General features: G+C 63.7%; 5 protein-coding genes across 26 annotated transcripts; 2 read left to right on the top strand and 3 right to left on the bottom strand.

Moving 5' to 3' along the window:
- Positions 1-32: 32 nt before the first annotated feature.
- LRRC24 (leucine rich repeat containing 24) lies at positions 33-4,885 on the top strand. 5 transcript variants are annotated; one of them, XM_088844552.1, is made up of 5 exons: positions 33-168; positions 2,167-2,417; positions 2,570-2,848; positions 3,007-3,175; positions 3,781-4,885. In XM_088844552.1, the coding sequence occupies exons 2-5, from the start codon at positions 2,250-2,252 to the stop codon at positions 4,749-4,751; spliced, it is 1,587 nt and encodes a 528-aa protein (XP_088700678.1). In that variant the 5' UTR covers positions 33-168; positions 2,167-2,249; the 3' UTR covers positions 4,752-4,885. The 5 variants fall into 5 exon arrangements, with proteins under 5 accessions (XP_088700678.1, XP_088700679.1, XP_088700677.1 ...); XM_088844553.1 differs by lacking the exon at positions 33-168 and adding an exon at positions 175-449; XM_088844551.1 differs by lacking the exon at positions 33-168 and adding an exon at positions 321-449 and having other exon boundaries at positions 2,058-2,417.
- Positions 4,886-5,205: 320 nt separating this feature from the next.
- LRRC14 (leucine rich repeat containing 14) lies at positions 5,206-9,152 on the bottom strand. 9 transcript variants are annotated; one of them, XM_055432279.2, is made up of 6 exons: positions 8,817-9,001; positions 8,665-8,695; positions 7,122-7,341; positions 6,769-6,937; positions 6,353-6,621; positions 5,206-6,242 (listed from the first exon to the last, which is right to left on the bottom strand). In XM_055432279.2, the coding sequence occupies exons 1-6, from the start codon at positions 8,904-8,906 to the stop codon at positions 5,675-5,677; spliced, it is 1,347 nt and encodes a 448-aa protein (XP_055288254.1). In that variant the 5' UTR covers positions 8,907-9,001; the 3' UTR covers positions 5,206-5,674. The 9 variants fall into 9 exon arrangements, with proteins under 9 accessions (XP_055288254.1, XP_055288243.1, XP_055288246.1 ...); XM_055432271.2 differs by lacking the exon at positions 8,817-9,001 and adding exons at positions 8,379-8,452; positions 9,025-9,152 and having other exon boundaries at positions 5,210-6,242; positions 6,353-6,937; positions 7,122-7,475; positions 8,564-8,695; XM_055432277.2 differs by lacking the exon at positions 8,817-9,001 and adding exons at positions 8,379-8,452; positions 9,025-9,152 and having other exon boundaries at positions 5,210-6,242; positions 6,353-6,937; positions 8,564-8,695.
- Positions 9,153-9,188: 36 nt separating this feature from the next.
- RECQL4 (RecQ like helicase 4) lies at positions 9,189-15,624 on the top strand. The gene is made up of 23 exons (XM_055432345.2): positions 9,189-9,368; positions 9,436-9,469; positions 9,593-9,693; positions 9,929-10,069; positions 10,374-10,975; positions 11,068-11,167; positions 11,244-11,370; positions 11,483-11,572; positions 11,651-11,782; positions 11,866-11,958; positions 12,036-12,172; positions 12,563-12,646; positions 12,726-12,899; positions 12,970-13,149; positions 13,220-13,361; positions 13,442-13,704; positions 13,784-14,060; positions 14,135-14,264; positions 14,343-14,509; positions 14,583-14,763; positions 14,842-14,995; positions 15,151-15,259; positions 15,349-15,624. Exons 1-23 carry the CDS (start codon positions 9,285-9,287, stop codon positions 15,471-15,473), a joined length of 3,627 nt encoding a protein of 1,208 aa, XP_055288320.2. The 5' UTR covers positions 9,189-9,284; the 3' UTR covers positions 15,474-15,624.
- Positions 15,625-15,708: 84 nt separating this feature from the next.
- On the bottom strand, positions 15,709-18,396 carry SLC33A2 (solute carrier family 33 member 2). Of its 3 annotated transcripts, XM_055432254.2 has the most exons (5): positions 16,884-18,380; positions 16,440-16,587; positions 16,234-16,358; positions 16,058-16,167; positions 15,712-15,973 (listed from the first exon to the last, which is right to left on the bottom strand). In XM_055432254.2, exons 1-5 carry the CDS (start codon positions 17,563-17,565, stop codon positions 15,800-15,802), a joined length of 1,239 nt encoding a protein of 412 aa, XP_055288229.2. In that variant the 5' UTR covers positions 17,566-18,380; the 3' UTR covers positions 15,712-15,799. The 3 variants fall into 3 exon arrangements, with proteins under 3 accessions (XP_088700674.1, XP_055288229.2, XP_088700675.1); XM_088844548.1 differs by having other exon boundaries at positions 15,709-15,973; positions 16,058-16,358; positions 16,884-18,396; XM_088844549.1 differs by lacking the exon at positions 16,234-16,358 and having other exon boundaries at positions 15,750-15,973; positions 16,884-18,395.
- A 750-nt stretch (positions 18,397-19,146) lies between these two features.
- On the bottom strand, positions 19,147-23,259 carry GPT (glutamic--pyruvic transaminase). Of its 8 annotated transcripts, none has more exons than XM_055432218.2 (12): positions 23,131-23,259; positions 21,859-22,155; positions 21,532-21,621; positions 21,349-21,457; positions 21,041-21,174; positions 20,709-20,952; positions 20,472-20,551; positions 20,234-20,370; positions 19,960-20,134; positions 19,728-19,886; positions 19,513-19,625; positions 19,147-19,442 (listed from the first exon to the last, which is right to left on the bottom strand). In XM_055432218.2, exons 2-12 carry the CDS (start codon positions 22,018-22,020, stop codon positions 19,352-19,354), a joined length of 1,494 nt encoding a protein of 497 aa, XP_055288193.2. In that variant the 5' UTR covers positions 22,021-22,155; positions 23,131-23,259; the 3' UTR covers positions 19,147-19,351. The 8 variants fall into 8 exon arrangements, 7 of the variants coding, with proteins under 7 accessions (XP_055288193.2, XP_088700670.1, XP_088700671.1 ...); XM_088844544.1 differs by lacking the exon at positions 23,131-23,259 and adding an exon at positions 22,465-22,710; XM_088844545.1 differs by lacking the exon at positions 23,131-23,259 and having other exon boundaries at positions 22,005-22,388.
- Positions 23,260-23,270: the final 11 nt, after the last annotated feature.

Raw genomic sequence — 23,270 nt, 5'->3', positions numbered from 1 at the left:
CGTTTTCGTCCTCTGGTCTGCCCGGCGCTCGCGACGGCGGATCGGGGCGGCAGGGCGGGAGGCGCGGGGGCTCCAGTGCGCGAGCCTGAGCGGCGCCCGTCCCTCCCCCGCCGGGTGCTGCTCTGTGGGCCGGGGTTCGGCGGGGGAGCCGCGCCGCGGGAGCGTCAGGTGAGGGGGCGCCCGGCCCAAGGTCAGCGGGCGTGGGGCGGGATCAGGGCCCATCCCGGCTCTGTCTCTGGCGACTACCGAGAAGGGCGTGCGACCTGACGGGGACCACGCCCTGCCCTGGACAGATCGCGCCGGAGGGGATGCAGGGGGCACCTCGGGAGATCGAGGTTCGGGCCTGGCACTGCGCGGAAGAGCGAAGCAGGGCTTTCTCCATTATCCCTTCACTCATCCCTCCTCGCACAGATGGGCCCCCTGGAGACTGACAGCTGTGGCCAAATCCAGTATGTTACACCCCGCCTCCTACCCAGTCATTAGGAGGGTTTCTGCTGGGTTAAAGTATTTCTGAGCTAGCCTCCCCTGCTCTTCCTGCTTGAGTCCTCAACCATGCCCAGGCCAGCTCTTCCACACGTATCAGCATCTAGGGGGTGTCCATGTGAGCAGCAATCCTCTAAGTCCTTAAGAGGAGGCCAAAAATCTCTGAGAGGCCTTGCTGCTGAAAGCTGGGTGGCCACCCTAGGCCAGCCCTTTTGCTGAGGGAAGTGGGTCCCAGGGGCTGAGAATGCCCCCCAAATTCTTGGGGTTCACACACACTCTGAAACATCTGGGAATTGCCTCTACCTAGACCAAAGCAATTACATTAAAACTTTCATTGTGCCTGCTTCTCTTCAGTAATGTTAAATAACCATGTGAGTTAAATTTAGAGCAAGATTTAAATAAACACCAAAGCCACTTGGTAACTTTCCACATGACACATTTCCTAGTAGGAGACCTGGTGAACAGGCAGGTGTTCAGAGCAGAGACCATTTGAAGTGGAGGCTAGCTGATGGCACACCTCAGCCCTACCATCCACCTGGACTCATTGTGCCTTGAACTGGACTCAGGTCTTCTCTTTCTAGGATCACAGCTGCATGTGTATAAACCCAAAACAAAACACTACACACTCCTTCAACGTCCAGGAGGTCACTGAGCACAGAATCTACTTGGCAAACTACACTAGAAACTCAGTTGGTGACCCAAGGTTCCTTCTTTCACAGCCCAGTCATCCCAAGGGCCCACCTACCCCCAAAGATGGATGCATCTTTCTAGGAGTCAGCATGGCGAACACAGGCCCCACAGCTGAACTGGCTTTCCTATTTGTCTCATCCTCCAATTCCCTAGCACTTTCCCTAAGAAGTTCTAGTTATAGCTAAGCTGTTCTACCCACTCCCACCCCACGTAGGGCAGGCAGAGGCTGGACAAAGGTACGCCTCCATTCTCCTGCAGCTGGTGGCCCTCCCAGACCAGCTGTGCCCATGTCCTCACGTCACAACAGGAAAATCCGAGCACTGGGGACACAGCATGAGTTCTAGGGATAAAAATGACGAGAGTAGATTCTGGATCAAAATTAGGTGAGGACAAGGACAAACACTAGCAGCAGGGAGACTTGTGCCCTGTCCTGAGGTTATGCAAAGGACCCCTGATCTGGGCTCTGTATCTTGACGTCTCATGCCAGTGCCCAAGAGTGAGTTCATGCAGATCAGAGGATGTGTCCGCTCAGAGCCTATTCTTTCCCTTCTAGTCCATGGTCTGGGGACTGACACTGAACTTTACCCACGTGTTCCCAAGCCCATACCAGCCTCTTGCACCCAAGATCCAAGGAGTGGCTGGATGTTGGGTTGTAGAAGGCACTTCAGTCCATGTGTCCACGTGCATGAGCAGGAAACCCTTCAGTACCAGGCAGATGGGGGATGGAGAGAGAAAAGTGTTGGGGTGGCGTAGGCTCCCCTCCTGTGGCCTGCATGTCAAGACTCTGATGACAGAAATTCTAAATTGAAACCTGATGCTCCAGATCTTTGACTTTTTTTTTTAAGCTTTTTATAAAGGAAGGCATTGAAATTTTATTTTACCAGTTTCTTAAACCGATTTCAAGCTTCAAAACTCAGACATGGTGTGTGCCTCCATTCATGCTTTTCGCTGGCTCTCAAATGTTAGGGACAGGCCTGCCAACCTGTGTTTCAGGAATTGCATCCCATCGGGGCCGGACTGTAGGGAGGCTGCTGAAAAAGCTGCAGGTTCGTGGCCTGCGGCCAGTCCCGCGGGAGATGGCCCCAGGGGCACCTGCACTGCTGCTATTGTCGCTGCTGTCACTGCCGGGTCTCCCGCCTCTCGCTGCCGGCTGCCCCACCGCCTGCCGCTGCTACAGCGCCACGGTGGAGTGCGGTGCTCTGCGACTGCGCGTGGTCCCGCCTGGAATCCCCCCCGGGACGCAGGTGGGCACCGCGTGGGGCTGCCGGGCTGCGGACAAGGGGTGCCAGCGAAACGGAGGGACGGGTGTGTGAGCCTCCCCGTGGGTGAATGGGGCGCTCTAGGGAAAACAAAAACCCCTTCAGTGGAGTAAGCGCCGTCTCTCCCTCCGATCCAGACGCTGTTTCTGCAGGACAATAGCATCGCGCGCCTGGAGCCGGGCATCCTGGCGTCCCTTGCCTCCCTGCGCCATCTCTACCTGCACAACAACAGCCTACATGCCCTGGAGTCTGGCGCCTTCCGTGCGCAGTCGCGCCTGCTGGAACTGGCGCTAACTGGCAACCGGCTGCGCGGTTTGCGCGTCGGCGCTTTCGCAGGCCTGGCCCAACTGCGCGTGCTCTACCTAGCTGGCAACCAGCTGGTACAGCTGCTGGATTTCACCTTCCTACACTTGCAGGTGAGGTGGGAGGAGTGTGCAAAAAGGGTAGCGGTCCTCCTGCACTGCCACCTGCCCTACTGGAGTAGTGAAGGGGAGAAAAGGCAGCCCAGGCTAGTCTGGTAAGAAGGGGACCTGACCCCCAGGGTCCCTTTCTCTGATGAATGTCCCTGCTTCAGCGATTGCAGGAGCTCCACCTACAGGAAAACAGCATTGAGCTGCTGGAGGACCAGGCCCTGGCTGGGCTCTCCTCACTGGCACTGCTGGACCTCAGCAGGAACCAGCTGGGCACCATCAGCCGGGAGGCCCTGCAGCCACTGGCCAGCCTGCAGGTTCTGCGTCTCACAGGTAGCTCTTTCTGGGGGCAAGGGGCTCTCATGTAAAGGCAGCTTCCTTGGCCACAGTGGTGGCACTAGGGAGCCAGCCAGCTGTGGAGGGAGCTCCAGTGGCAGCCCTGGGGGGCAAGCAGCACTACCTACCCACAGCCATGATAGAAAGCTGCTAGGAACAAGGGTAGAATCGTCCAAGGGAGACAGAACATGTACAAGGCCCTGAACAAACCAGACAGAGCTGAGCAGCCTCCACATTTTTGTGCCAAAAGGCCTGCAGAAAAAAACTGGAAACATGACCAGGACTGGGGACATTCCGTCCAGACAGCGCCTGAAGACAAAACTGGCAGAATGTGCAAGGTCTTAGTGCTGATGGATGTGTATGTGGCACACAGAGGATCCCCTCAAATAGCAAAACTTGTGGCAGGGAGAGACGCCAGGAACAGGAGCTTTCTCAGAGACTGGTGAATTGGACGTGCATCACAGAACGGAGTTTGGGGTGTGGGGAGGGGGTGGGTGGGTGCTGCCCACTCTAAGGAGCCCCCTGTCAGAAAGTTGTGCCAGGGGTCCCCCACGGTGTTAGGTAAGGGACTCCTGCTCTTGCCAACAACCCCAACCACATAGGCTGTGTTTCAGAGCCATCCCTGAGCTACATGCCTGCTGCTGCTCCGCCCACAGAGAACCCATGGCGCTGTGACTGTGCTCTACACTGGCTGGGAGCCTGGATCAAGGAGGGAGGCCAGCGGCTGCTCAGCTCCAGGGACAAGAAGATCCTGTGTGCAGAGCCCCCGCGCCTGGCGCTTCAGAGTCTCCTGGAAGTGTCTGGAAGCAGCCTCATATGCATCCCGCCGTCTGTGCACGTGGAGCCGCTGGAGATGACAGCCAACCTGGGTGAGGACCTGCGGGTGGCCTGCCAGGCTTCAGGCTACCCGCAGCCCCTGGTGACCTGGAGAAAGGTGGCACAGCCTCGCGAGGGTGCGCCGCGCGCCCAGGCCCAGCCGGAAGCTGGGTGGCGGCGCCCAGGAGGTCTCGGGGCCTCCGACACCGGCAGCGGCATGCTCTTCCTCACCAACATCACCTTGGCCCACGCCGGAAAGTACGAGTGTGAGGCCTCCAACGCCGGCGGCGCCACCCGCGTACCCTTCCAGCTCTTGGTCAACGTCTCCCGGCAGCAGCAGCTGGCGCCCCCGCCGCCTCCGGCCGGCGGCCCAGTCAGCCACGAGCCCCTGCCCGAGGCGGGAAGCATGGCCTTCCGTGCCCTGGGCCTGGCCACACAGACGGCCATCGCGGCTGCCATCGCGCTCCTGGCGCTCACGGCTCTGTTACTGGCGACCATGATCTGCCGCCGGCGGCGGCGGCGTAAAAAGGCGCCGGGGCCTCCCGGGGAGGGAGCGCTCTTTGTCAACGACTACTCCGACGGGCCCTGCACCTTCGCTCAGCTCGAGGAACTCCGCGACGAGCGTGGCCACGAAATGTTCGTCATCGACCGCTCTAAGCCGCTTTTCGCCGAGGGCTCGGCGGAAGCTGCCGAAGCGCCCGGAGTCTCTCAGGGTCTCCCGCTGCAGGCCCCCTCCGCCTACGAGATCCACTGCTGAGGGGCGGGGCGCGGGCTGATGACGTAGGCCCCGCGGATTGGCCGGCCCGACTCACCACGCGCATGCCCCAGCGTGATCAGTAAAGGGTGGAAGCTGCGCAGTATAGCGAGCTGTGTATGCGTGTTTAGGGGGCGGGGCGGGAGCCCCTGCGGACCCCTGCAAATTTAAGTCCTGGGACGCGAACGGAGGGTGCCCGGAGATAGGCTCCTAACACCCCAGTGAGACCCTCCAGAAATGATTTCCCCACTTCCCAAATTAACCCGACCTCAGGCTCTGCCTCTGGTCCCACCGCTCTTTGTAGGCCTGGACCTCTGAGATGTGGGAGTGGGGGACAGATTGTGGAGATGCCCAGAAAAACGGAGGGGCAGCAAACCAAAGACATGGTCCCCAGTGACCAGGCTGGGGATGACATAACAGGAAAGGAGTCACTGTAACCAATTAGGACAGAAAAAAATCACAGATTTAAGTTCTAAGCACACTGCACGTTTGTACCTTTAAGACACCCTCTGGCACCAAAACCCAGAAGAGGTAAGAGGCCCCAGAGTGCCTAGGATCCCAGCCCTCCGTGAAGTAGGCCCCTGTCCCAAGCCGAGAGGAAAACATCATCTCTCAGCTTGAAGACCCCAGGACAATGAAGGGCAGCTAAGTGCAGCCAAACCAAGCAGGGCCATGTAGGCCTGGAATCCAGCCCTGGGGCCCACAGATGGTCAGCCAGCCAGGGGAGCAGGCGCAGGACAAACTGCACACGGTGCTGCAGAAAGCATGGGGAGGCTCAAGGTGAGCCTTGGAACAAAGAAATCAGAGGCCACTGCCATTGTGTCAGGTCTCCAGCAGGGTTCCAGGATAGGCTCTGCCTACCCAAGGGGCAAGGGGCCTCCAACAGCCCTGGACCCCGGGACAGTCTCTCACCCAGAGCTTGGAGGTCACAGGCTGAAGTAGTCTGCGGCCAGGCGCCCGTAGATGTCTGTGGTCCAAAGCACGTGCGCACGGCCTGAGGCTAGTAGCAACTGGTGCAACTCAGCCTCCACGCGGGCAAACTTCTCCTCATTGATGGAGGCTTCCAGGAGGACAGAGGCAGGCGGTGGCCAGGGAAGGCCCTCATAGCAGTCCACAGGGAAAGGGTGCACCACTGTGCGCAGCTCAGCCTGCACCACTGAGTCCCGAAGTAGCTCCCTGAGCCCTGCCATGGACAGCGGGTTGCCATAGAGGCCGAGGTAGCGGAGGCTGGCACAACGAGTCAGCACAGGGAGTGTGGACAGCAGCTGGGTATCGGCAAGCTGGCACTCGGTCAGCTCGAGGTGCAACAGTGTGGCTGCTGCTGCCTGCAACAGAGCCTGGAAGGGCTCCAGCTGGCTCCCAGACAGGTCGTTGCCACTCAGGTCCAACTTTTTGAGGTGGACAGCATGGGAGCTCCGTGCCAGAAAACGCAGGTCCTCAGGCAGCAGGGCACAGAAGGCTAGCTCCAGGCTCTCCAGGGGACTCTGCAGGGTGCTGGGGTCGGGGGGGGTGGTGGGGAACACAAGGGGTCACAAATAGGCGGAGCCAGGAGAGGGTCTGCTGGAGAGTAAGGGAGAGGCAGGGCCATAGCAGGGTCCACTCACCTGAGCAGCTGGTCCAGCCGTCCTGAGAGAAGAGAGGAGCCCATGCTGAGTTCCCGCAGACAGGTGAAGCGGCCCATCTGGGCCAGAAAGTAGCGGAAGTTATCCTCACCATCCACGGAGGGCTGCCGAGAGTCCCCATGCACATAGTGCAGCCTTAGGCTGGCCAGGTGCTGGAAGCGGGCCACGTGTGGGATGATGACGGACAGGCCACGCAGGCCCAAGTTGTTGAAGCGCAGGTCCACGCGGCGCAGGCAGCCTGCATCCAGAAGCTGCAGCAGGGCCACGGTATTGCGCATGGGCAGGTCCTCAGCCCGCAGGTCCCGACAGCAGAGCCGCAGTGGGCTGCCTACACTGCTGCGGAGTGCCTCCCGCAAGAATGCATAGGAAGCCCGGTTCACCCGCAGGTCCACACGCACCTCCACAGGAACAGGGTCCAGGCCAGGCTCTGCAGTCCTGCCCTGCTGCTGTGCGATGCACGTGCGGGCCACAGCTGCCGTGCAATCCCACATGCTCATGGTGCCAGGGTCCTGCTCCACGCCGTCATCCAGGAGGCCCGTCATATCCAGCACCCGCAGCGCATGCTTCCTGGGAGCATGGGTGGGCTGAGGCAGGAGACAAGGGGACAGAGCCCACACCCACTCCCAGCCACCTTGGGACAGAAGCAACATGCCTATTTCTGCGCTGAGCTCTTGTACCAGCCTGGAACCTCTTGGGGGACCTGCTTTGCATCCCCCCACCAGGCCTGAAGGTCCCTCCAGCGAGCCCATACCTGCAGAGGGGCTGTGTGCCAGCCTCAGTCTCCGGAGTGTGGAGCCGGGCAGTCAGGCCCAGGATCACGGCTTGCATGCTCTCTGTGCTGGGCCTCTCCTGCAGCAGGGCCCGGCTGCAGTGGGCACACTCCTGCAGCAGCTGCTGGAAGCTGAGCAGCGGGAAAGGCCAAGTATGCACCAGCTCACGCAGCACTACCGTCTTCTTGTCCATGAAGGCCACTTTGAACAACAAGGGGAAGAGCTCTCGTGGCAGCAGGGGCAGGGCCTGGCAGGCAGCTGACTGGCACTGGAGCACCTGCCGTGTGCTCAGGAACACGAGGGTGTGCATGGCGCTGGGCCAGGTAGGAGGTCACCTGCAGGGAAGTGCCCTTCAGTGGGGAGGACAGACTCCAGCCCCACCCCCTCCACGCTAGTAGTGGGACAGCTCAGCCTGGCGCTTAGCACAGAGCAAAGAACCATGGCTCTGACGAGCAAGTGCTAGATACTTCACAATAGGCTGAAAAAAGGAGAACAAGGCCACCCCCATCCCGGCCCCCGAGAAGCATGGGGGCCTCTCTAGGGAGACAAAACCACCAAGCAGCATATAAACAGCATGGCACCAGAGATGACCAGCCTGTGTAGATGTGCTTTTGATGGCTGCTGCTCTGCAGGGCACACCATCTGTTTTTCAGGCCTTCCAAATCACACACTCACTAATCAAGAGAACCTCCCCTTCTTAAACATAGGAAAAAACCAACCCCCACCCGCCACCCCCCACCCCTGGCCAAGCACTAGAGGGATGAGATAAACCCAGGGGGTGGAAAGTACATCACAGCACCCTCTCTCAGCCACCTCACAAGCTCTTGCAGGCTGCCCTTGGATTCTGCACAGCACAGCAAAGAGGAGTTGAAACTACAGATACAGTTTAATAAACAGCAACACAGCAGAAAGAACCAGAACCCGGTGAACCCTGAGTCTGAAAAGCTAGAGTAACCCAAGCCCTCAAAACGTTCTAACTACTATCTTCCAGAAACACTGTGAGGCATGGAGACCCCTGGAGATTTACATAGAGAAAGAATGCCTCACCCATCGGGTCCTTGCTATCTGTGTAAATGTTTCTCTTCCCTAGAGAACCACGTTAAGAGAACAAGTATCAAACGCATGGGATTCAAAGACCCCAAACTAGGGACCTTTCCTGAGATAGGTAGAGTCGGCTGTCAAAGGTATATCCAAGCTGACAAGGAGCACAAAAAGAGATGCCTGAGGCCACAAGGTACCTGCGTGACAGCTCTGCTGCTGACTTACTGTGTGCCAGACACCTCATCCTCAAAACTGCCTCCGGGCCACTTCCCTGAAAATGTTAGGAAACTAAGACCTAGGCCTTGCCAGACAAAGGTCACAGCCCGGGTAACGAGCTTGGGAAGGGTGACAGCCTGGCCCCAAAGCCCCAGCTCTTGCGGACCTCATACACAAATCCTTAGGGCGCTGGTTCCTGAGAAGCCCGGGATGTCAACCCTCGGTCTCGCTCTGCCTGAGGATAAATCTCGAGAGGACGATTCATACCTCGCTGTGAGAGGACAGACCAACCGAGCACCTGTCACGAGAGAAAATGAAAGCAGCCAGTGTGGTTACTATGGGAGAAGTCTCGGCGTGGTGGCCACCGCCCCCTCCCACCGGCCCACGGCTCCAGCGTTTCCCTGAAGACGCCCCCGCACCGCTCCTCCGGGCCTCCAGCGGCGGGAGGCCGTCAATTCGACGCCCTCCGTTTCTCCGGCGGGGCCTGCCTCTCGAAGACGGAACATCATCCCCCAGGACCCGAGGCCGCTCAGTCCGGCACCCGACTCGGGTCTTCCCCTTCCCGCAGCCGCCCCGCCCGGGCTTCCACCCCCGCCTCCGGTGAGGCGACGCCCCGAGTGCCCGCACCCTCCTTGTGCGGCCAGGCAGAGGAGGAGCCGCAAGCTGCCGTGCTCCGTCCCCAGCAGGTAGCCCGCGCTCGCTCCGACCCAAGCCGCTGCCACCGCCGCCGGCCCCGCCTCGCCGTACGTCGCTCTCCTCCTGCGCCGTCGCGCGCCGCGATGACGTAAACGCACTTCATTGGTTGCCGCAGCGGGGCCCCGCGGATTGGCTGCCCCAGCCCAGCCCTCTAGGCGGGAGATTCGCGGGGCGCCAAGGTTCTTTCGACCATGGACCGGCTGCGGGACGTGCGGGAGCGGCTGCAGGCGTGGGAGCGCGCTTTTCGGCAGCGGAGCGGGCGGCGGCCGGGCAAGGTGCGGGGCTGCCCGTGGGCGGGGAGCTTAGGGAGGGGAGCATCCGCCTGACGCGTTTCCTTTACAGGAAGACGTGGAAGCGGCACCCGAGGAGACCCGCGGTGAGCCCGCGGGCGCGGGGCGGAGGGAGAGGCCAAGGCGGTGGGCCGGGGGCGGGAGACCTCCACACCCACTCCCAGGGGAATCCTGACTCCTCAACTCCGATCCCCCGACACCGCTCTCAGCGCTGTACCGAGAATACCGCTCCCTGAAGGAAGCACTGGGCCAGGCCGGCTGTGTCGAGCCTCACGGCTCGGGGCAGTCGCTTCCCGCGGCGGCCGAGCAGGTACCTGAGCTCGACATCCCAACCTCTGGGTCAACATCCTGTATCCCGGAGCCGGGAGGAGTCGTGACCCAACCTCTCTGGGGCACAGAGCTCGGCGGGAGCGGGGGGAAGATGGGGAAGGGTGAGAGGGTGGAGGAAGGACAGCCCCTCCTCGGCTTTCTCGGGGGTGGAGACATCTCTGTTCCCCCTCACACACCAGCTTCTCCGTGGTTTAGGACTCTACTGTCTCCTGCAGACGTTGGAGCCCAGTTGCTGGGGGCACCACTTGAATCGGGCTGCGACCCAGAGTCCGCATCCTCCCTCGAAGTGGAGCCCTCAGGAGTCTGCGCAGGACTATGGGAAGAGGCTTAAGGCCAACCTAAAGGGCAGTCTGCAGGTGAGGGGTGAGGGCCCGGCAGACAGTGCATCCAGCCTGGGTCCAGAGCTGCAGGTGGCCCCAGGCAGAATTATCAGATACCCATCTGTGTTAAGTCTCTCACAGGTAGTCACATGCTTACCTGTGCTCACACAGCCAACACAGCTCCACAGAGGAGCTCCAGGTCAGCCTTTATCCTCAGCTTCCTTTATGTCCCAGCGTTTTGCTTTTCATCTTACCCAGCTGTTACAGGTGGGGCCTCCAGCACGTATGAGTCTGTAGCATCCCAAGGGCCTGAGTTCCTGCTTGCTTGTCTCCCTCCCAGGCTAGGACAACCCTGGGCCGGATACCCCGTCTTGCACAAAGATCCTCCTCCAAGATCCCTTCACCGGAGCCACCAGGCACAGCAGCTGCCCCCATCTCTCCAGAAAATGTCAGTGAGGTGCTCCCTCAGCCTCCCAGGCCCCAGCTGAGGCCAGGCCGGCTCCAGCAGCTGAGGGCATCCCTGAGCCTGCGACTGGGCTCCCTCGACCCTGATTGGCTGCAGCGGTGTCACAGCAGGACCCCAGATTTTCTGGAGGTTCCCAGGACCTGCCAGCCTGGCCTGGGTGCAGAGGATTCACAGCTTCTGACTCCAGCTGTTGCGTCTGTCTTCAGCTCCAGCGCTGGTCCTGAGGTGCCTTTGCAGGGCCCAGAGGCTCCAGCCCTACCAGCAGCTGGTGTCGGTGCAGGGAAGTGTCAGCCTGGTGACCGTCAAGGCAAGAAGCGGAGACGGAGTGGGGAACTGGAGGGAAGCCTTGCACAGACCCAGCAGGGCACCGACCAAGCAGGACCCCTGCCTGAGGGAGCTGGGGCTGCAGGGCCTGCAGAAGACTGTCCAGAGCAGCCTGTGAAGGCTCAGCCCCCAGGCAGGACCCCAGCCCCCAGGTATCACTGCTCTAATCTCCCGGCAGGGCTGCCCTCGGTTGAGCCAGTGTGGGGAGGGCTGTGGGCACTGCCCACCTGTGCGTTTCTTCCAGATCTGCCATCCAGGACAGGGGGAACTATGTGCGGCTCAACATGAAGCAGCGACGCTTTGTGCGGGGCCGGGCCCTGCGGGGCAGGCTTCTTCGCAAGCAGGTGAGGAGGTGGTACCGGTGCTCCCCCCACCTGCCCTGCTGCTCGCCCTGTGACCCTTCTTTGTGTCCCGAACCAGGCATGGAAGCAGAAGTGGCAGAAAAAAGGGGAGTGTTTTGGGGGTGGTCAACCCAGAGCCCCAGCCCAGGATTCTTGCTCCCAGCATGGGCAGCTCAGCCATTGGACGTCCCGATGCCCTCAGCCCGGTGAGGCCTCTGCCCTGGACGCCAGCCTGCTTACAGGGGTGTCGTGCTCTTTGGGAAGGCAATTCTGGCTCAAAAAAAGGCCCTAAAAAAAAACTCCCTGCTTCCGGTCCAGGACCTCTCCTGGCTCCTCAGAAGGAGGATGTCAAGGCTGCGGACAGTGCACAGACCCAGCCCATGTCACAGGAAGCGTCCCTGAGAACAGGTGGCTATAGCAAGTTGCTTTCTTGGTACTAGGATGCCAGACCAGCCCAGGGTTCCTATGCAGTTCGTCTGTTCTCAGCAGGTGAAGAAGATGCTGAACCTGGGGTGCCTGAGCTGCTGGTGCCCACGGGGCAATCTGTGTCCAGGACGCCCTGTCCGCCTCTTTTCGTGCCTCCACTCTACCCACTGGGGCCCTCGGGTCAGGTAGCAGGTCAGCAGATGCCTCACAGCCCAGGCCTAGATGGAAGGGTTAGGATGACTCGGAGCCAAGCTGACTGACACCTGTGTCCACAGACACGCCAGCTGAGGTGTTTCAGGCCCTGGAGCAACTGGGGCACCGCGCCTTCTACCCTGGGCAGGAGCGTGTGGTCATGCGGATCCTGTCTGGTGAGTGGACTGGCAGGAGCGTGGTAGGGCTGAGGCCAGGCTGCAGGACAGCTGTCTTGACTCTAGGTCACACTCAGGTGTGTCCACCCTGCTGGTGCTGCCCACGGGGGCTGGTAAGTCCCTGTGCTACCAGCTCCCAGCGCTGCTCTACTTCCGGCGAAGCCCCTGCCTCACCCTGGTCATCTCTCCTCTCATGTCACTCATGGATGACCAGGTAGGTGGACAGGGCCCGTGGATACACACTAAAGGCAGGGACTGGTATCCATGGCTCTGCCAACCCACTTGGGCTGCTGTTTCTTGCCCCACCCCCACCCCAGAGCTGCAAGTTATCAGGCCCTTTCCATTCTGTCCAATCGGCAGTGGCCCAAAGGCACAGGGACATGGCTGCTTAGACCCAGTCCCACCCACCAGAGGAGCAGCTTGGTAGGAGCAGCCCCACTGGGACCCGTCCCCAGTGCACCTCAGTCAAGGCCCACGGGTGGCTCTGGTCTCCTCCCCAAAGGGCCCGGAGGGGAGCCAGCAGTAGTTGTCAGGTGAAACCACGCTGGAAGGCCTTTGGGAAAGGGCCAGGGCCGTGCAACAGGCTGTGCCACTGTACCTGCAGCTCTCTGGCCTGCCCCCCGGCTTGAAGGGGGCCTGCATTCACTCGGGGATGACCAAGAAGCAGCGGGACTCTGCCTTGCAGAAGGTGAGGGGGCCTCCCAGGATCAGATGGGTGGAGCAGCAGGCGGAGCTGGGTGCTGCTGCTGACCAGCGGGCCTCCTCAGGCTCGCGCAGCCCGCGTGCAGGTGCTGATGCTGTCCCCAGAGGCACTGGTCGGGGCCGGGGCCAGCACCCTCCTCTCTCAGCTGCCACCAGTCGCCTTTGCCTGCCTCGACGAGGCCCACTGTCTCTCTCAGTGGTCCCACAACTTCCGACCCTGTTACTTGCGTGTCTGTCAGGTGAGCCTGGGCAAGTGGGGCAGTGCGCAGAGCAAGGGGGGTGGCAGCTGGCTCACCGCTCCCCTCACAGATGCTGCGGGACCGTATGGGCGTCCACTGCTTCCTGGGCCTTACAGCCACGGCCACACGCAGCACTGCCCTCGACGTGGCCTGGCACCTGGGTGTGACCGAGGAGTCTGTGCTCAGAGGGCCAGCTACCATCCCTGCCAACCTGCACCTCTCCGTGTCCTCAGACAGGGATCCGGACCAGGTAAGCATGCGTGCATGGGCCTGGCGGTGGCCCTGCCTCCCAGCATCTGCAGTGACCCTCGTCCCGACAGGCACTGGTGACGCTGCTGCAGAGTGACCGTTTCCGGGCTCTGGACTCCGTCATCATCTACTGCCACAGGCGAGAGGACACAGAGCGTGTCGCTGCCCTGCTGCGCACCTGCCTGCGCGAGGCCCGGGACCCGGGGCCCCACGGTGAGGCGGAGGCAGGCCTGCGCCCTGCAGATGCACCCCGGGCACGCGCCCCGCCTGACCGTCCTGTGTCTTCTCTGCAGGCCAAGCACTGGAGGCCGTAGCCGAGGCTTACCACGCTGGCCTGTGCAGCCAAGAGCGACGGCGGGTCCAGCGGGCCTTCATGGAGGGCCGGGTGCGTGTGGTGGTGGCCACGGTGGCCTTTGGGATGGGACTGGACCGGCCGGACGTGCGGGCTGTGCTGCACCTGGGACTGCCCCCCAGCTTCGAGAGCTACGTGCAGGCGGTGGGCCGCGCAGGGCGTGACAGGCAGCCGGCACACTGCCACCTCTTCCTCCAGCCCCAGGTGGGTGCCCACCCTGCCCCCCACAGCTCCTCCAACCCCGCCCAGGGCCGTGCCCAACGTTCATGGCACTCTGCCCCAGGGCCAGGACTTATGGGAACTGCGCAGACATGTGCACGCCGACGCTGTGGATTTCCTCGCTGTGAAGAGGCTGGTGCAGCGTGTGTTCCCTCCTTGCACTTGTGCCCGGCAGCCCCCAGAGCAGGAGGGTGGCAGGAGCGAGCAAGGGCGAGGAAGGGCAGGAGCGAGTGCCCAGGATCCTGGCCAGCCCAGCGTCCCACACACAGCCCGGTGCCCAGGCCACGAGCGGGTGCTCCCAGTGCAGCCAACCGTGCAGGCCCTGGATATGTCTGAGGAGGGTGAGGAGCAGGGGCGTGTGCGGTGGGGCTGAGGGGGTCCCACAGGCCCTGAGTGAGCTCTACTCTGCCCGCAGCCATTGAGACGCTGCTGTGCTACCTGGAGCTGCACCCACGGCGCTGGCTGAAGCTGCTGGCACCCACCTATGCCCGCTGCCACCTGCGCTGGCCCGGGGGCCCCACCCAGCTCCAGGCCCTGGCCCGCAGGTGAGCACACATCCCACCCGAGCTGTCAACGGGAACAGAGGACAGAGCTGCCAATCACATGCTACCCCCCTGGCACAGGTGCCCCCCGCTGGCTCTGTGCTTGGCCCAGCAGCACCCCAACACGAGGGGGGGAAGCAGTTCTGTGGAGCTGGATCTGGTCGAGCTGGCGGACTCTATGGGCTGGGAGCTGGGCCCTGTGCGGCGGGCTCTCCTCCAGCTGCAGTGGGACCCAGAGCCCAGGACAGGTGCGCCCACCCCCAGCCCCGCTTGCCACCCACTCCCTGCCCCTCCGCCAGTTTCTGACAGCCTATCTGGCAGGTGTGCCCCAGGGCACTGGGGTGCTGGTGGAGTTCAGGGAGATGGCCTTCCGCCTGCACAGCCCGGGGGACCTGACGGCCCAGGAGAGGGACCGGGTCTGTGACTTCCTGCATGGCCGAGTGCAGGCCCGAGAGCGAGAGGCCCTGGCCCGCCTGCACCGCACCTTCCGGGGCTTCCACAGGTGCGGGCGGGGTGGGCAGGGCGTGGCCGCCCCACCCTGCCTCAGGTAGGCCCCTCTGACCCGCTGTCCCCTCCACAGCGTGGCCTTCCCCAGCTGCGGGCCATGCCTAGAGCAGCCCGCCTGGGAGCGCAGCAGCAGGCTCAAGGCCTTGCTCAGTCACTACTTTGAAGAAGAGTCAGAACAGCTGGGGGGCCTAGAGGCAGAGGACGACCCTGAGCTGGGACAGGACAGGGTGAGTGTCAGGGCCTGGAGGGGTGGCTGCAGAGGATGCGCCAGTCTCCGGGCACATACCCACCTCCTGCTGGCACCATGGAAAGCTGTGCACAACACAGCCGTGCAGAAGAGCGAGCAGTGGAAGCCGGGCTGGCCTGACTGTCCCCCCCGCAGCTCCAGGACTGGGAAGACCAGATCCGCCGGGACATCTGCCAGCTCCTGTCCTCCTGGCCAGAGCAGCGGTTCTCAGGCAGGGCTGTGGCCCGCATCTTCCACGGCATTGGTGTGGACCTGGGAAGCCTAGCCCTGAGGGGGGTGGGGGCTAGGGCACACCTGGCCTGGAGTCCTCAGCCATGTCTCCTGCCCCTCCAGGGAGCCCCTGCTACCCAGCCCAGGTGTTCGGGCGGGACCGGCGCTTCTGGAGAAAGTACCTGCACCTGAGCTTCCCTGCCCTCATGCACCTGGCCACGCAGGAGCTCCTGCTGTGGGACCGCTGACCACCCTGCTGCAGAGAACCCAGTGCCCCCATGTCCCAGACAGGAGCCTAATTGGGGCTGCAAGGCCACAGTGTGAGGGTGTCGGGTGTCCTCAGGGTAAAGATGGAGGGTGATGCAGTGATCAGGACAGTAACCCACCACCCTGAACACACCCCAGCACCAACACAGGAGCATGGGGACAGAGAGGTCCCAAAGTGCAGAATAAAAGTTGCTCCAGTTGTTTTCAGGATCCTTCCTTCCACTGGGAACGCCACAGTCTGGGGATGACTGCACAGTACTTGTCCCAGAAGCACACTCCACTTTATTGATAAGGTCAGCCTTTTCGCTCAGGCCAGGTTGCTGGGCGCAAAGCCCAGGTACAGCATGGGGGTGGCTGAGAGAGCTAAGAAGAGAGAGAAGCAGAGGCGTGGCCCCAGGCTGTCAGCCAGGGCTCCTGCCAACGTGCCCACCAGCAGCTTCCCCAGCAGCTCCAGAGTGGCCAGGAGACTGTAGTGTGTGGCCTGCGGGGTGGACAGAGAATGTCACATCAGGACCTGCTTGGACTCCAGGCCCGCAGCCCCAGATGTTGTAGCCATGTTCCTCACCTGTAGGGCACTGGGTGCCAGCTGACTGCAGCGCATCATCACGGTGAAGGTGGTGGTTGTGACCAAGCCCCCCAGGAGGTGCTGCAGGCACAGGCTCAGCAGGGCTGCCCCTGGGAGGATAAGGGTCAGCAGGGCCCAGGACCCCAGGCTCCTCCCCCCTGTGGCCCACCCCTCACCTCTCAGAACTGTGCCAGGGACGGGGTTGGCTCTGGGGCTGTTCAGCTGAAAGAGCAGGGCAGTCTGGTAAGCCAGGCTCCCAAGACGGAACCGAAGCCCTGACCTCAGGAGGGGCAGTGGCTGCCTGAGGGGGAGATGGGGCAGGTCAGAGAGCACAGGGAAAGACAGGGGAGCAGGTGAGTAGGGTGTGCTGAGGGGGGCTCACCAACACCTGGCCAGCAGGACCCCACCCAGGGATGAGCCGGCAATGGAGCAGAGCACAGCGCCCACACCGTTCCACAGCCCCAGCTCTGGGGTGGAGATGCCGCCGTCCAGCAAGAGCAGTGGGAACAGGCCGCTGGCACCCTGCTCACCTGTGGAAAAAAAGTCAGTAGGGGCGGCGTGCCCTGCTTCTCCACCTCAGCCTGTCACGCTCCTCCAGCACTGCCTCTGCTGGGCTACAGATGCCAGCAGACAGCTGGGGCTAGGCTTCGGCCAAATTCAGGGTGAGCACAAAGCAGCTCAGAGAGGCCTGAAGGGGTGTGGCTGGGGCTAGACCTGCAGAGGACAGGAAACAAGGCCCAGCCGTAGTCAGGGTGGTCTCTGGCCCTCAGGTCAGACCCAACAGAGGGAAGGTAGTCCCACGCCAGTTCCTGGGGACCTGACTCACCCAGCTTGTAGGTGAGCACGAAGCCCGCTGTCCACAGGGTCCCAGGCACGGCCAGTAAGTCTTGCTGAAGGCGCAGGCTGGGACGGGGGTGCACTGAGGGCGGGGGTGCAGGCAGCTGTTGCAGGGCAGGTGCCACCCAGGCCGCGGACGCAGCCAGCCAGTAGGTGGCAGCCAGGAGCATGAAGAGCAGCGTCCAGGAGAGCGCGGGCAGGAGGGCCAGCAGCCCTCCGCCGGCCAGCGCGGCCCCCAGCTTGTAAGCAACCACCTGCACGGTATTGCCGGGCCCCAGCTCGGCTGGCTCCAGGAGCCGCACGGCCAACATGTCCAGGGCCACGTCCTGCACGGCCGCAGCCAGATTCAGCAGCAGGAGCAGCGCAGCCACCGGGACAGGCAGCGCGGCCCCAGCGTCGCCGGCAGGAGGCAGGGTTGCCAGCAGCCCGCACACCAGGCCCAGGGCAGCCGTGCTGAGCGCCAGCCAGGCCCTTGGGGAGCCCCACGTGTCAACCAGCGGGGCCCAAACGAGCTTGAACAGCCACGGCGCGTACAGCGCCTTGGCCAGCCCCACGCGCGTCAGGGAAAGGCCGCGGGCGCGCAGCAGCACCGGCAGCAGGCCTGACTGCAAGCCATAGGGCAGGCCCTGCACCAGGTAGAGACCAGCCAGGGGCAGCAGCTTCCCGCGCATGGCCAGGGGGCGCGGCCCTGGGGCGGGGGCCGTGTTCAGGGCCAGGCTGGGGCGGGATGAGGGGTCCCACTCAGAGCAGGGGCAGGGCGGTTCCCAGGGGGTCCGGTCCGTCCAGTCGCGATGGGGTTAGGGGTCACACAACGGCATGACTGAGGCTGGGATAGGGGTGGCCAAGCTGGCATCCGCGACCGCGCCTTCGGGTCCCGCAGGCTCAGGCCCCCGAGGAGCTGGACGTCTCGGCGGCGGGGTTGGGTAGTCCTCGCGCGCCGGAGCGCAGCCCGGAAACGAGGTCGCCATAGAGGACGCGGGCGGGCTAGAGCGCCGACAGCCCGCGCGCGCCCCCGGTGGCCGACTGGCTTGGAACGTCGGAAACCGGGGCCCATCCAGGTCCCTCCCCGGCCGTCTGATCGGCTCCCAGACGCCCCTCAGCCTCCGGAAGTGCCCTGGTGGCTGCCGGTTCCGCTGGGTCGCCTAGCGGCCCCACAGACCATCTATCCTCTCAAGCCTCCACTGCCGGCTGCTGCTTCCTCGGCTCCGGTGCCCCTCAACTCCCTGAGCTCGGGGTCTCAGCGCCCTCTGCAGGCCGGTGGCTGAAGAGGGTCGTGGGAAAGGCCTGAGCCCCGTTCATCGTAGGGACGCATCCGGCTGCTGCCCCGAAGGCCCTCGTGTCCAGTAAGGAGGCCCCGAGAGCCTGTCTAGGCTCCAGCTGGTCTCAGCGAGGAGGGGGTCCCCGCCCCCCAAGGGGAAGCCTGAGCGTGGGGTCTCACACAGCCTCTCCGGCCCAGAGCTGTGCTGATGCCTGAGGACACCTGAGGCCCAGGGCAGCGAGTTAAGAACCCCCTCCCGAGGTGAGCTGGGACCTTGGCCAGTAGTCTCCCCATGCCCATGGGTCTCTGAAGCCAGCCAACCCTTAAACCTCATAGGCACTTGAGCCAAGACCCTTGGTCAGCTACCAAGGCCACATTGAGTGAGTTTCCTGTCATTTCTAGGCATTTTGGGGGCCCAGCTTTCCTCTTCTGTGAAATGGGGATGAAAGTGCCCACCACAGAGGACCCACAACAGTGACAGTAGGTGCCTGTCCTTGAGGGCCAGTGTCAAGAACATGCGGTTGGCTGCCCATCTGGGTCAGCCCCCAGCCTGGGTCCTTCAGACTGGTGCTCCAAAGGGCACCTCCTCCTCACCATTTTCTGAGCTCTCTTCCCCCAAACCTGCCCCAGCTCTGGGGGCAGTGGGGGGGCTCCTCTCTGTTTTCCAGCCCAAGGACTGCATTTGCACGTGGATGTCACACACTCCACACACAGCATGACGAAACTGACCCATGTGCCCTTCCTGCCCCCACTCCTTAGCCAACATCGTTCCTCCTGCAGCTGTCAAAAGCGGCAGAACCGCTGTCACCTGCCCCATTTGGAGAACCAAGACACCCTCCTTGCCCTCTCACAGTCGCTCAGTTTCCCTCTGCCAACTCTGCCGTTCCCATCCAGCCAACTCCTTCCTGTAAGAATGGCTGCTCCCCAGGAAGCCCTCCTTGACCATCCCCCGCCTCGGCCCCCAGGCCTGCACAGAAGCCACACAGACAGGCCATCAGGAGTGGACAAGGCTGTGAAGGTGCAGACGGGTGTGCACTCAGCCTCCAAGCAGCCCAGCCAGAGCCTATTGCTTTATTAGGGCCTGCAGAGGGGCAGGGGCTCGGCCACACGGCCAGCAGGAGCAAGTCCAGAGGCCCCAGGGCCGAGTGCCCTCAGTCGGAGGTCCTCCCTATTGGCTGGCCCTGGCCTCTGACGGGTCCTCAGGAGTACTTGTGGGTGAACTTGGCATGGAACTGGCTCAGCTTCTCCAGCAGGGGCCGCAGCTTCTCCATGGGGGGCAGAATAGTCATCCTAAAAGGGGGAAGAAAGTAAGCCAATGCGGTGGGGGTCGAGGGGAGGGGCTGCGCAAGCAGGGCCTCACCGAAAGTGGTAGGTGCCTTCCCGTTGTCCAAAGCCACTCCCAGGCACCACGCAGATGCCAGTCTCCTCTAGGAGGCGCAGGCAGAAGAACATGTCGGGAGCCAAGCCCAGCTCCTGGGGGTTCGGGAGGAGGACGGGAGGGGACGCTCAGGGAGGACGTCCCCGGGCCCGCGGGCCCAGCTAGCCTGCCCGGCCTGCCCATCCCGCACGTCGGACCTGAGCGCGCTGTACCGCACGCGGGGGCAGCTGCACGCGCGGGAAGGAATACATGGCGCCCTGCACTGGGTTGCAGTGGATGCCGGGAGCTTCGTTGAAGACCTGCTCCGTGAGCTTGGCCTTGGCCGCCAGCTCGGCCAGCACCGCCCGCCTCTCCTGCTGCCGAACGGGGAGGGTTGGTCAAGCCCGGCCTGGGCGCGGTGCCCCGACGCCCTCGGCTCCGCCCACTCACCGCCTGGAACCGCGCAAAGGAGGGGTCGGAGGGCTCCGGCGGGCTAACAGCCACGTCGAGCAGGACCTGGCCCGGGGTGGGCGGGCACAGCCGCACGCTCCGCAACTTCTGCATCTGCTGCTTCACCGCGGCGTCCATATTCACCACCTCCACGTAGCCGCCGCGGAAGCCGCACCTGCGAGGCGAAGGCGGGCATCGAGGCAGGGCTGGCAAGGAGGGGCCAGCCTGGAGGAGAGGAGAGCCCGGCCACCCCACCCGCCCAGCCTGCACGCACTCGCCCATGTAGCCCTTGGAGATCGAGTGGAAGGAGGCGAGTTCCTGTTGCGCCGCGTACGGCGGCCCCATCTCCGTGAGCACCTTCTTGAACGAGTGGAACTGCGAGCCCTCGGCGTACACGTTGTCTTGGTACACCTGGACGGGCGGCCGGGAGACAGCGGGCCGCGTCGCCGTCACCGTCACCGGGGCGCGCGCCGCCGCCCACCGCCCCCTCCCCGCGGGCATCCAGCCAGCACCTCATCGGCCAATAGGAAAAGCCTCTCCTCAAAGGCGAAGCGGATCACGTCCTCGATGCACTCGCGGCTCTGCACCTGCCCTGGGGCACGGGGGTGCGACAGGTCCGGGGTCAGCCGAGGGGGCGCTCTGCTCTGCGCAGGGCGGCGGGCGGAGGGAAAGGCTGACCCAGGCGCAGCGGGCAGGGGTGCCTGTTTTCGGGCCGGGGCGGCGGGGCGGGGACGGGTGGGGTCGCGCACCGGTGGGGTTCCCGGGGTTGATGACGCAGAGCGCGCGGGGGCGGCAGTGGTCACGCGCCTGGCGCAGCGCGCGGCGCAGCTCGGCCACGTCGAGTGCCCAGGCACGCTCCTCGTCCAGGTAGTAGTCCACCTGCACCGCGTTGAACTCGGCCAGAGCAGCGGAGTAGAGTGGATACTGAGGGATGGGGATGAGCACGCCGGTGCGCGTGCGACCCTCGCCGGTTACCAGCAACTTCAGCACCGTCTGCGGGCGGGATGGGAGCTGGGGTTGGCAGACCCTCCCGGCTGCACACTAGCAGCCGCGGTGGCTTCCCGCACTGGCCCCGGCCTACCACAATGGCATCGCTGGCCCCCGTGGACAGGAAGATGTTATTGGGGTCGGCGGGAATGCCTCCATCGCGCCGCTCGATGTACCGCGCCACGTCTTCGCGGATCATCTGGACACCAGCGCTGATGCTGTAGGCCCCTGAGCGGGGGACGGGGCAGGACAGCCGGGGTGGGACAAGTGAGGTCCCCTCGCTGCCCTCGTGAGGAGACTCGCCCCCTTACAGCGGCGGACCCACCCCTCTCCCGGGACAGCCTCCCTCCAGCTCCTGTTCATCCCCCTCTCCCCCGGGCTTGGGCGAGTTCTGGTGCTCACCCAGGCTGTGGCCCCCACACGCCTGCAAGATGCGCTCCGCCCTCCTCTTGGCATCGTCGGGGAAGTCAGGGCTGTTCAGGAGATCGGGGTGGACGCAGAGGGCCAGGACCTGGGAGGAGCAAGTGCTGGGGCCAGGGTCCACGGGATGATGGGGGAAGGATGCAGGGCAGCGCTGAGCCTCACCTGGCGCGGGAAGGTGATAGGGATCTGCCCCATGGCCTGTGCATCCCCGATGTTGGCACGGATGACCTCAGTGAAGGGCTTCTTTACGCCCTGGAGGGAGGCGGGGAGCGCAGTGAGGGGGAGCTTATCACTCCCACAGGCCTTGTCTCCTAAGGCGGGGTGTGGGGGGGTACCTGCCTGGGGCCCTCTCACCAGGCCCAGGGGGCAGGTGGGGGTTGGGGGACTAGCCTGCCCGGGCCCCTCTTGCCAGGCCCAGGGGGTTGGGGGTCGGGTGGCAGGGGGAACCGCCTGGGGTCCTCTCGCCAGGCCCAGGGGGCAGTACCATACCTGGTGCAGCTCCTGCTCCAGCTCCAGTGCCCGCTGCACTATGGGGCCTCGCACCGCATACTCCACCCTCCGGACACAAGGATTCATGGAGTCCAGTGTCAGCACTTTCTCCTTCAGCCCATTTGCTGCTTCCTGGCTGTGCTCACCTGCCCTCAAGGCCATGACTCTGCTCAGATGGGCAGGAAGGAGGCTCAGGAGGCGGCAGGATCCAGAAACGGGGGTGAGGTCAGCTGGTCCAGGCTCCGTGGGCCAGGGCTGGGAAGGGGGCGCCCTCTTGGCTGCAGCCTGCTGGCCCCACTGAGAGGACAGAAGAGGCTGAAGAAGGAGCCGGGTTGCCAGGCCCCGCCTGCCTGGGCACAGTTCTGCCCTGGGAGCCACAGGGAGTGGGTGAGAAGGCAGGCGGGGCTTGGGGTGAGGCCCGGTGCCCGCCCAGCGTCCCCAGGACAGGGGACCCACATGGGGCAGGGACAGGCAGAAGGTGCCAGGGCTCTGCAGGATGAGGCCTGGGGGCGGGGAGAGGGCTGAGTGCCCTGAGGGGTCCACAGAGCCGGGAGGGCTGGGCCCCTGAGTGAGTGGGAGTGAGGTCCAGGGCCTCGGCATAGTTACCCCAGCAGGGCTCGACCCAGGCCCAGCCCTCTCGGACCCCCCATCTTTGCTCCCGGCCATCAGAGCAAGCCGGTCTCCCAGGTAACTGAGGCAGGCCTCAGGAATCTTGGGGCTGTTGGGGGAGGGGAGCGAGGCTTCAGATGCGGGTTCCACTTGGCCCTCCTGCGCTGGGGACCAGGCCTGGGCCAGCAAGAGCCCTGTGTTTGGACCTTGGTCTCCCGTCAGTGCTGCAAGGCTGGAGTCTCTGGGTTGGAGTGCTGGGTGCGGGGGGGGGGGGCGGGCAGGGCAGCTCCGGGCCTTCACAGGGCCCTTGGGACACCTCTATGGCTCTGGGCTGCTGTCCTGCCCTTTCACCAAACACGTACCAGGCTGGAGCTGCCCTTGGGGCTGAACCGGGTGCAGGGTGACCTAAGCGCCCCCTCCCTGAGGCTCCTGATTGGTGCAGAGAGTGGGAAGGGAGCTGTGATAAGCCTCGGGGCCCACCTCCGCAGGCCCTGCAGGGAGCGATAGGCCCCGCCCATGTGGTCTGCCCAGCCCCAGGCTCCGACCCCACACCGAGGGTCAGGGAGCACCCTCTCAGCGGAGCTGGGCAGGCTTGCGGCACACCAGCCCCTCAGCTCCCGCAGGCGGGAGAGGAAACTGGAGTCCAGGCAGTTGGCCTCTCACCTCGCGCCTCCTGCTCCACAGCCACTGCTGCCTCCCAGAGCGCAGGCCTCTCTGGCCCCCAGGCAGGAGCGCAGGCTGATACAGGCCCAGCCTCAGGAGGAGCCTGCCTCCGCCCGCCCCCTGGCAGCAGGGCCCAAGTG

This window comes from Moschus berezovskii, chromosome 16 (assembly GCF_049115385.1).
Source record: "Moschus berezovskii isolate FMDL1 chromosome 16, NW_MosBer_1.0, whole genome shotgun sequence".
Taxonomy (NCBI): Eukaryota; Metazoa; Chordata; class Mammalia; order Artiodactyla; family Moschidae; genus Moschus; species Moschus berezovskii.
The sequence above is the reverse complement of the archived record's forward strand: the minus strand, read 5'-3'. Positions and strand labels throughout refer to the sequence as shown.

What these genes read in the sequence shown, in the direction of transcription:
- LRRC24 (XM_088844551.1), top strand. Translation starts at nt 2,112, where the DNA reads ATGCTTTTCGCTGGCTCTCAAATGTTAGGGACAGGCCTGCCAACCTGT. An exon ending in GAATCCCCCCCGGGACGCAG is followed by an intron (nt 2,418 to 2,569) that starts GTGGGCACCGCG and finishes CCTCCGATCCAG; the next exon opens with ACGCTGTTTCTGCAGGACAA. An exon ending in GCAGGTTCTGCGTCTCACAG is followed by an intron (nt 3,176 to 3,780) that starts GTAGCTCTTTCT and finishes CCAACCACATAG; the next exon opens with GCTGTGTTTCAGAGCCATCC.
- LRRC14 (XM_055432268.2), bottom strand. Translation starts at nt 8,906, where the DNA reads ATGATGTTCCGTCTTCGAGAGGCAGGCCCCGCCGGAGAAACGGAGGGC. An exon ending in GGCACACAGCCCCTCTGCAG is followed by an intron (nt 6,938 to 7,121) that starts GTATGGGCTCGC and finishes CCATGCTCCCAG; the next exon opens with GAAGCATGCGCTGCGGGTGC. An exon ending in CGGCTGGACCAGCTGCTCAG is followed by an intron (nt 6,243 to 6,352) that starts GTGAGTGGACCC and finishes CCCCGACCCCAG; the next exon opens with CACCCTGCAGAGTCCCCTGG.
- RECQL4 (XM_055432345.2), top strand. Translation starts at nt 9,285, where the DNA reads ATGGACCGGCTGCGGGACGTGCGGGAGCGGCTGCAGGCGTGGGAGCGC. An exon ending in GCCCTCGGGTCAGGTAGCAG is followed by an intron (nt 11,783 to 11,865) that starts GTCAGCAGATGC and finishes CTGTGTCCACAG; the next exon opens with ACACGCCAGCTGAGGTGTTT. An exon ending in ACCTTCCGGGGCTTCCACAG is followed by an intron (nt 14,764 to 14,841) that starts GTGCGGGCGGGG and finishes TCCCCTCCACAG; the next exon opens with CGTGGCCTTCCCCAGCTGCG.
- SLC33A2 (XM_088844548.1), bottom strand. Translation starts at nt 17,565, where the DNA reads ATGCGCGGGAAGCTGCTGCCCCTGGCTGGTCTCTACCTGGTGCAGGGC. An exon ending in CGTGCTCACCTACAAGCTGG is followed by an intron (nt 16,588 to 16,883) that starts GTGAGTCAGGTC and finishes TTTTTTCCACAG; the next exon opens with GTGAGCAGGGTGCCAGCGGC. An exon ending in TGGCACCCAGTGCCCTACAG is followed by an intron (nt 15,974 to 16,057) that starts GTGAGGAACATG and finishes TCCACCCCGCAG; the next exon opens with GCCACACACTACAGTCTCCT.
- GPT (XM_088844544.1), bottom strand. Translation starts at nt 22,524, where the DNA reads ATGGCCGGGAGCAAAGATGGGGGGTCCGAGAGGGCTGGGCCTGGGTCG. An exon ending in CCTTTGCGCGGTTCCAGGCG is followed by an intron (nt 19,887 to 19,959) that starts GTGAGTGGGCGG and finishes CCCGTTCGGCAG; the next exon opens with CAGGAGAGGCGGGCGGTGCT. An exon ending in GTGCGGTACAGCGCGCTCAG is followed by an intron (nt 19,626 to 19,727) that starts GTCCGACGTGCG and finishes CCGAACCCCCAG; the next exon opens with GAGCTGGGCTTGGCTCCCGA.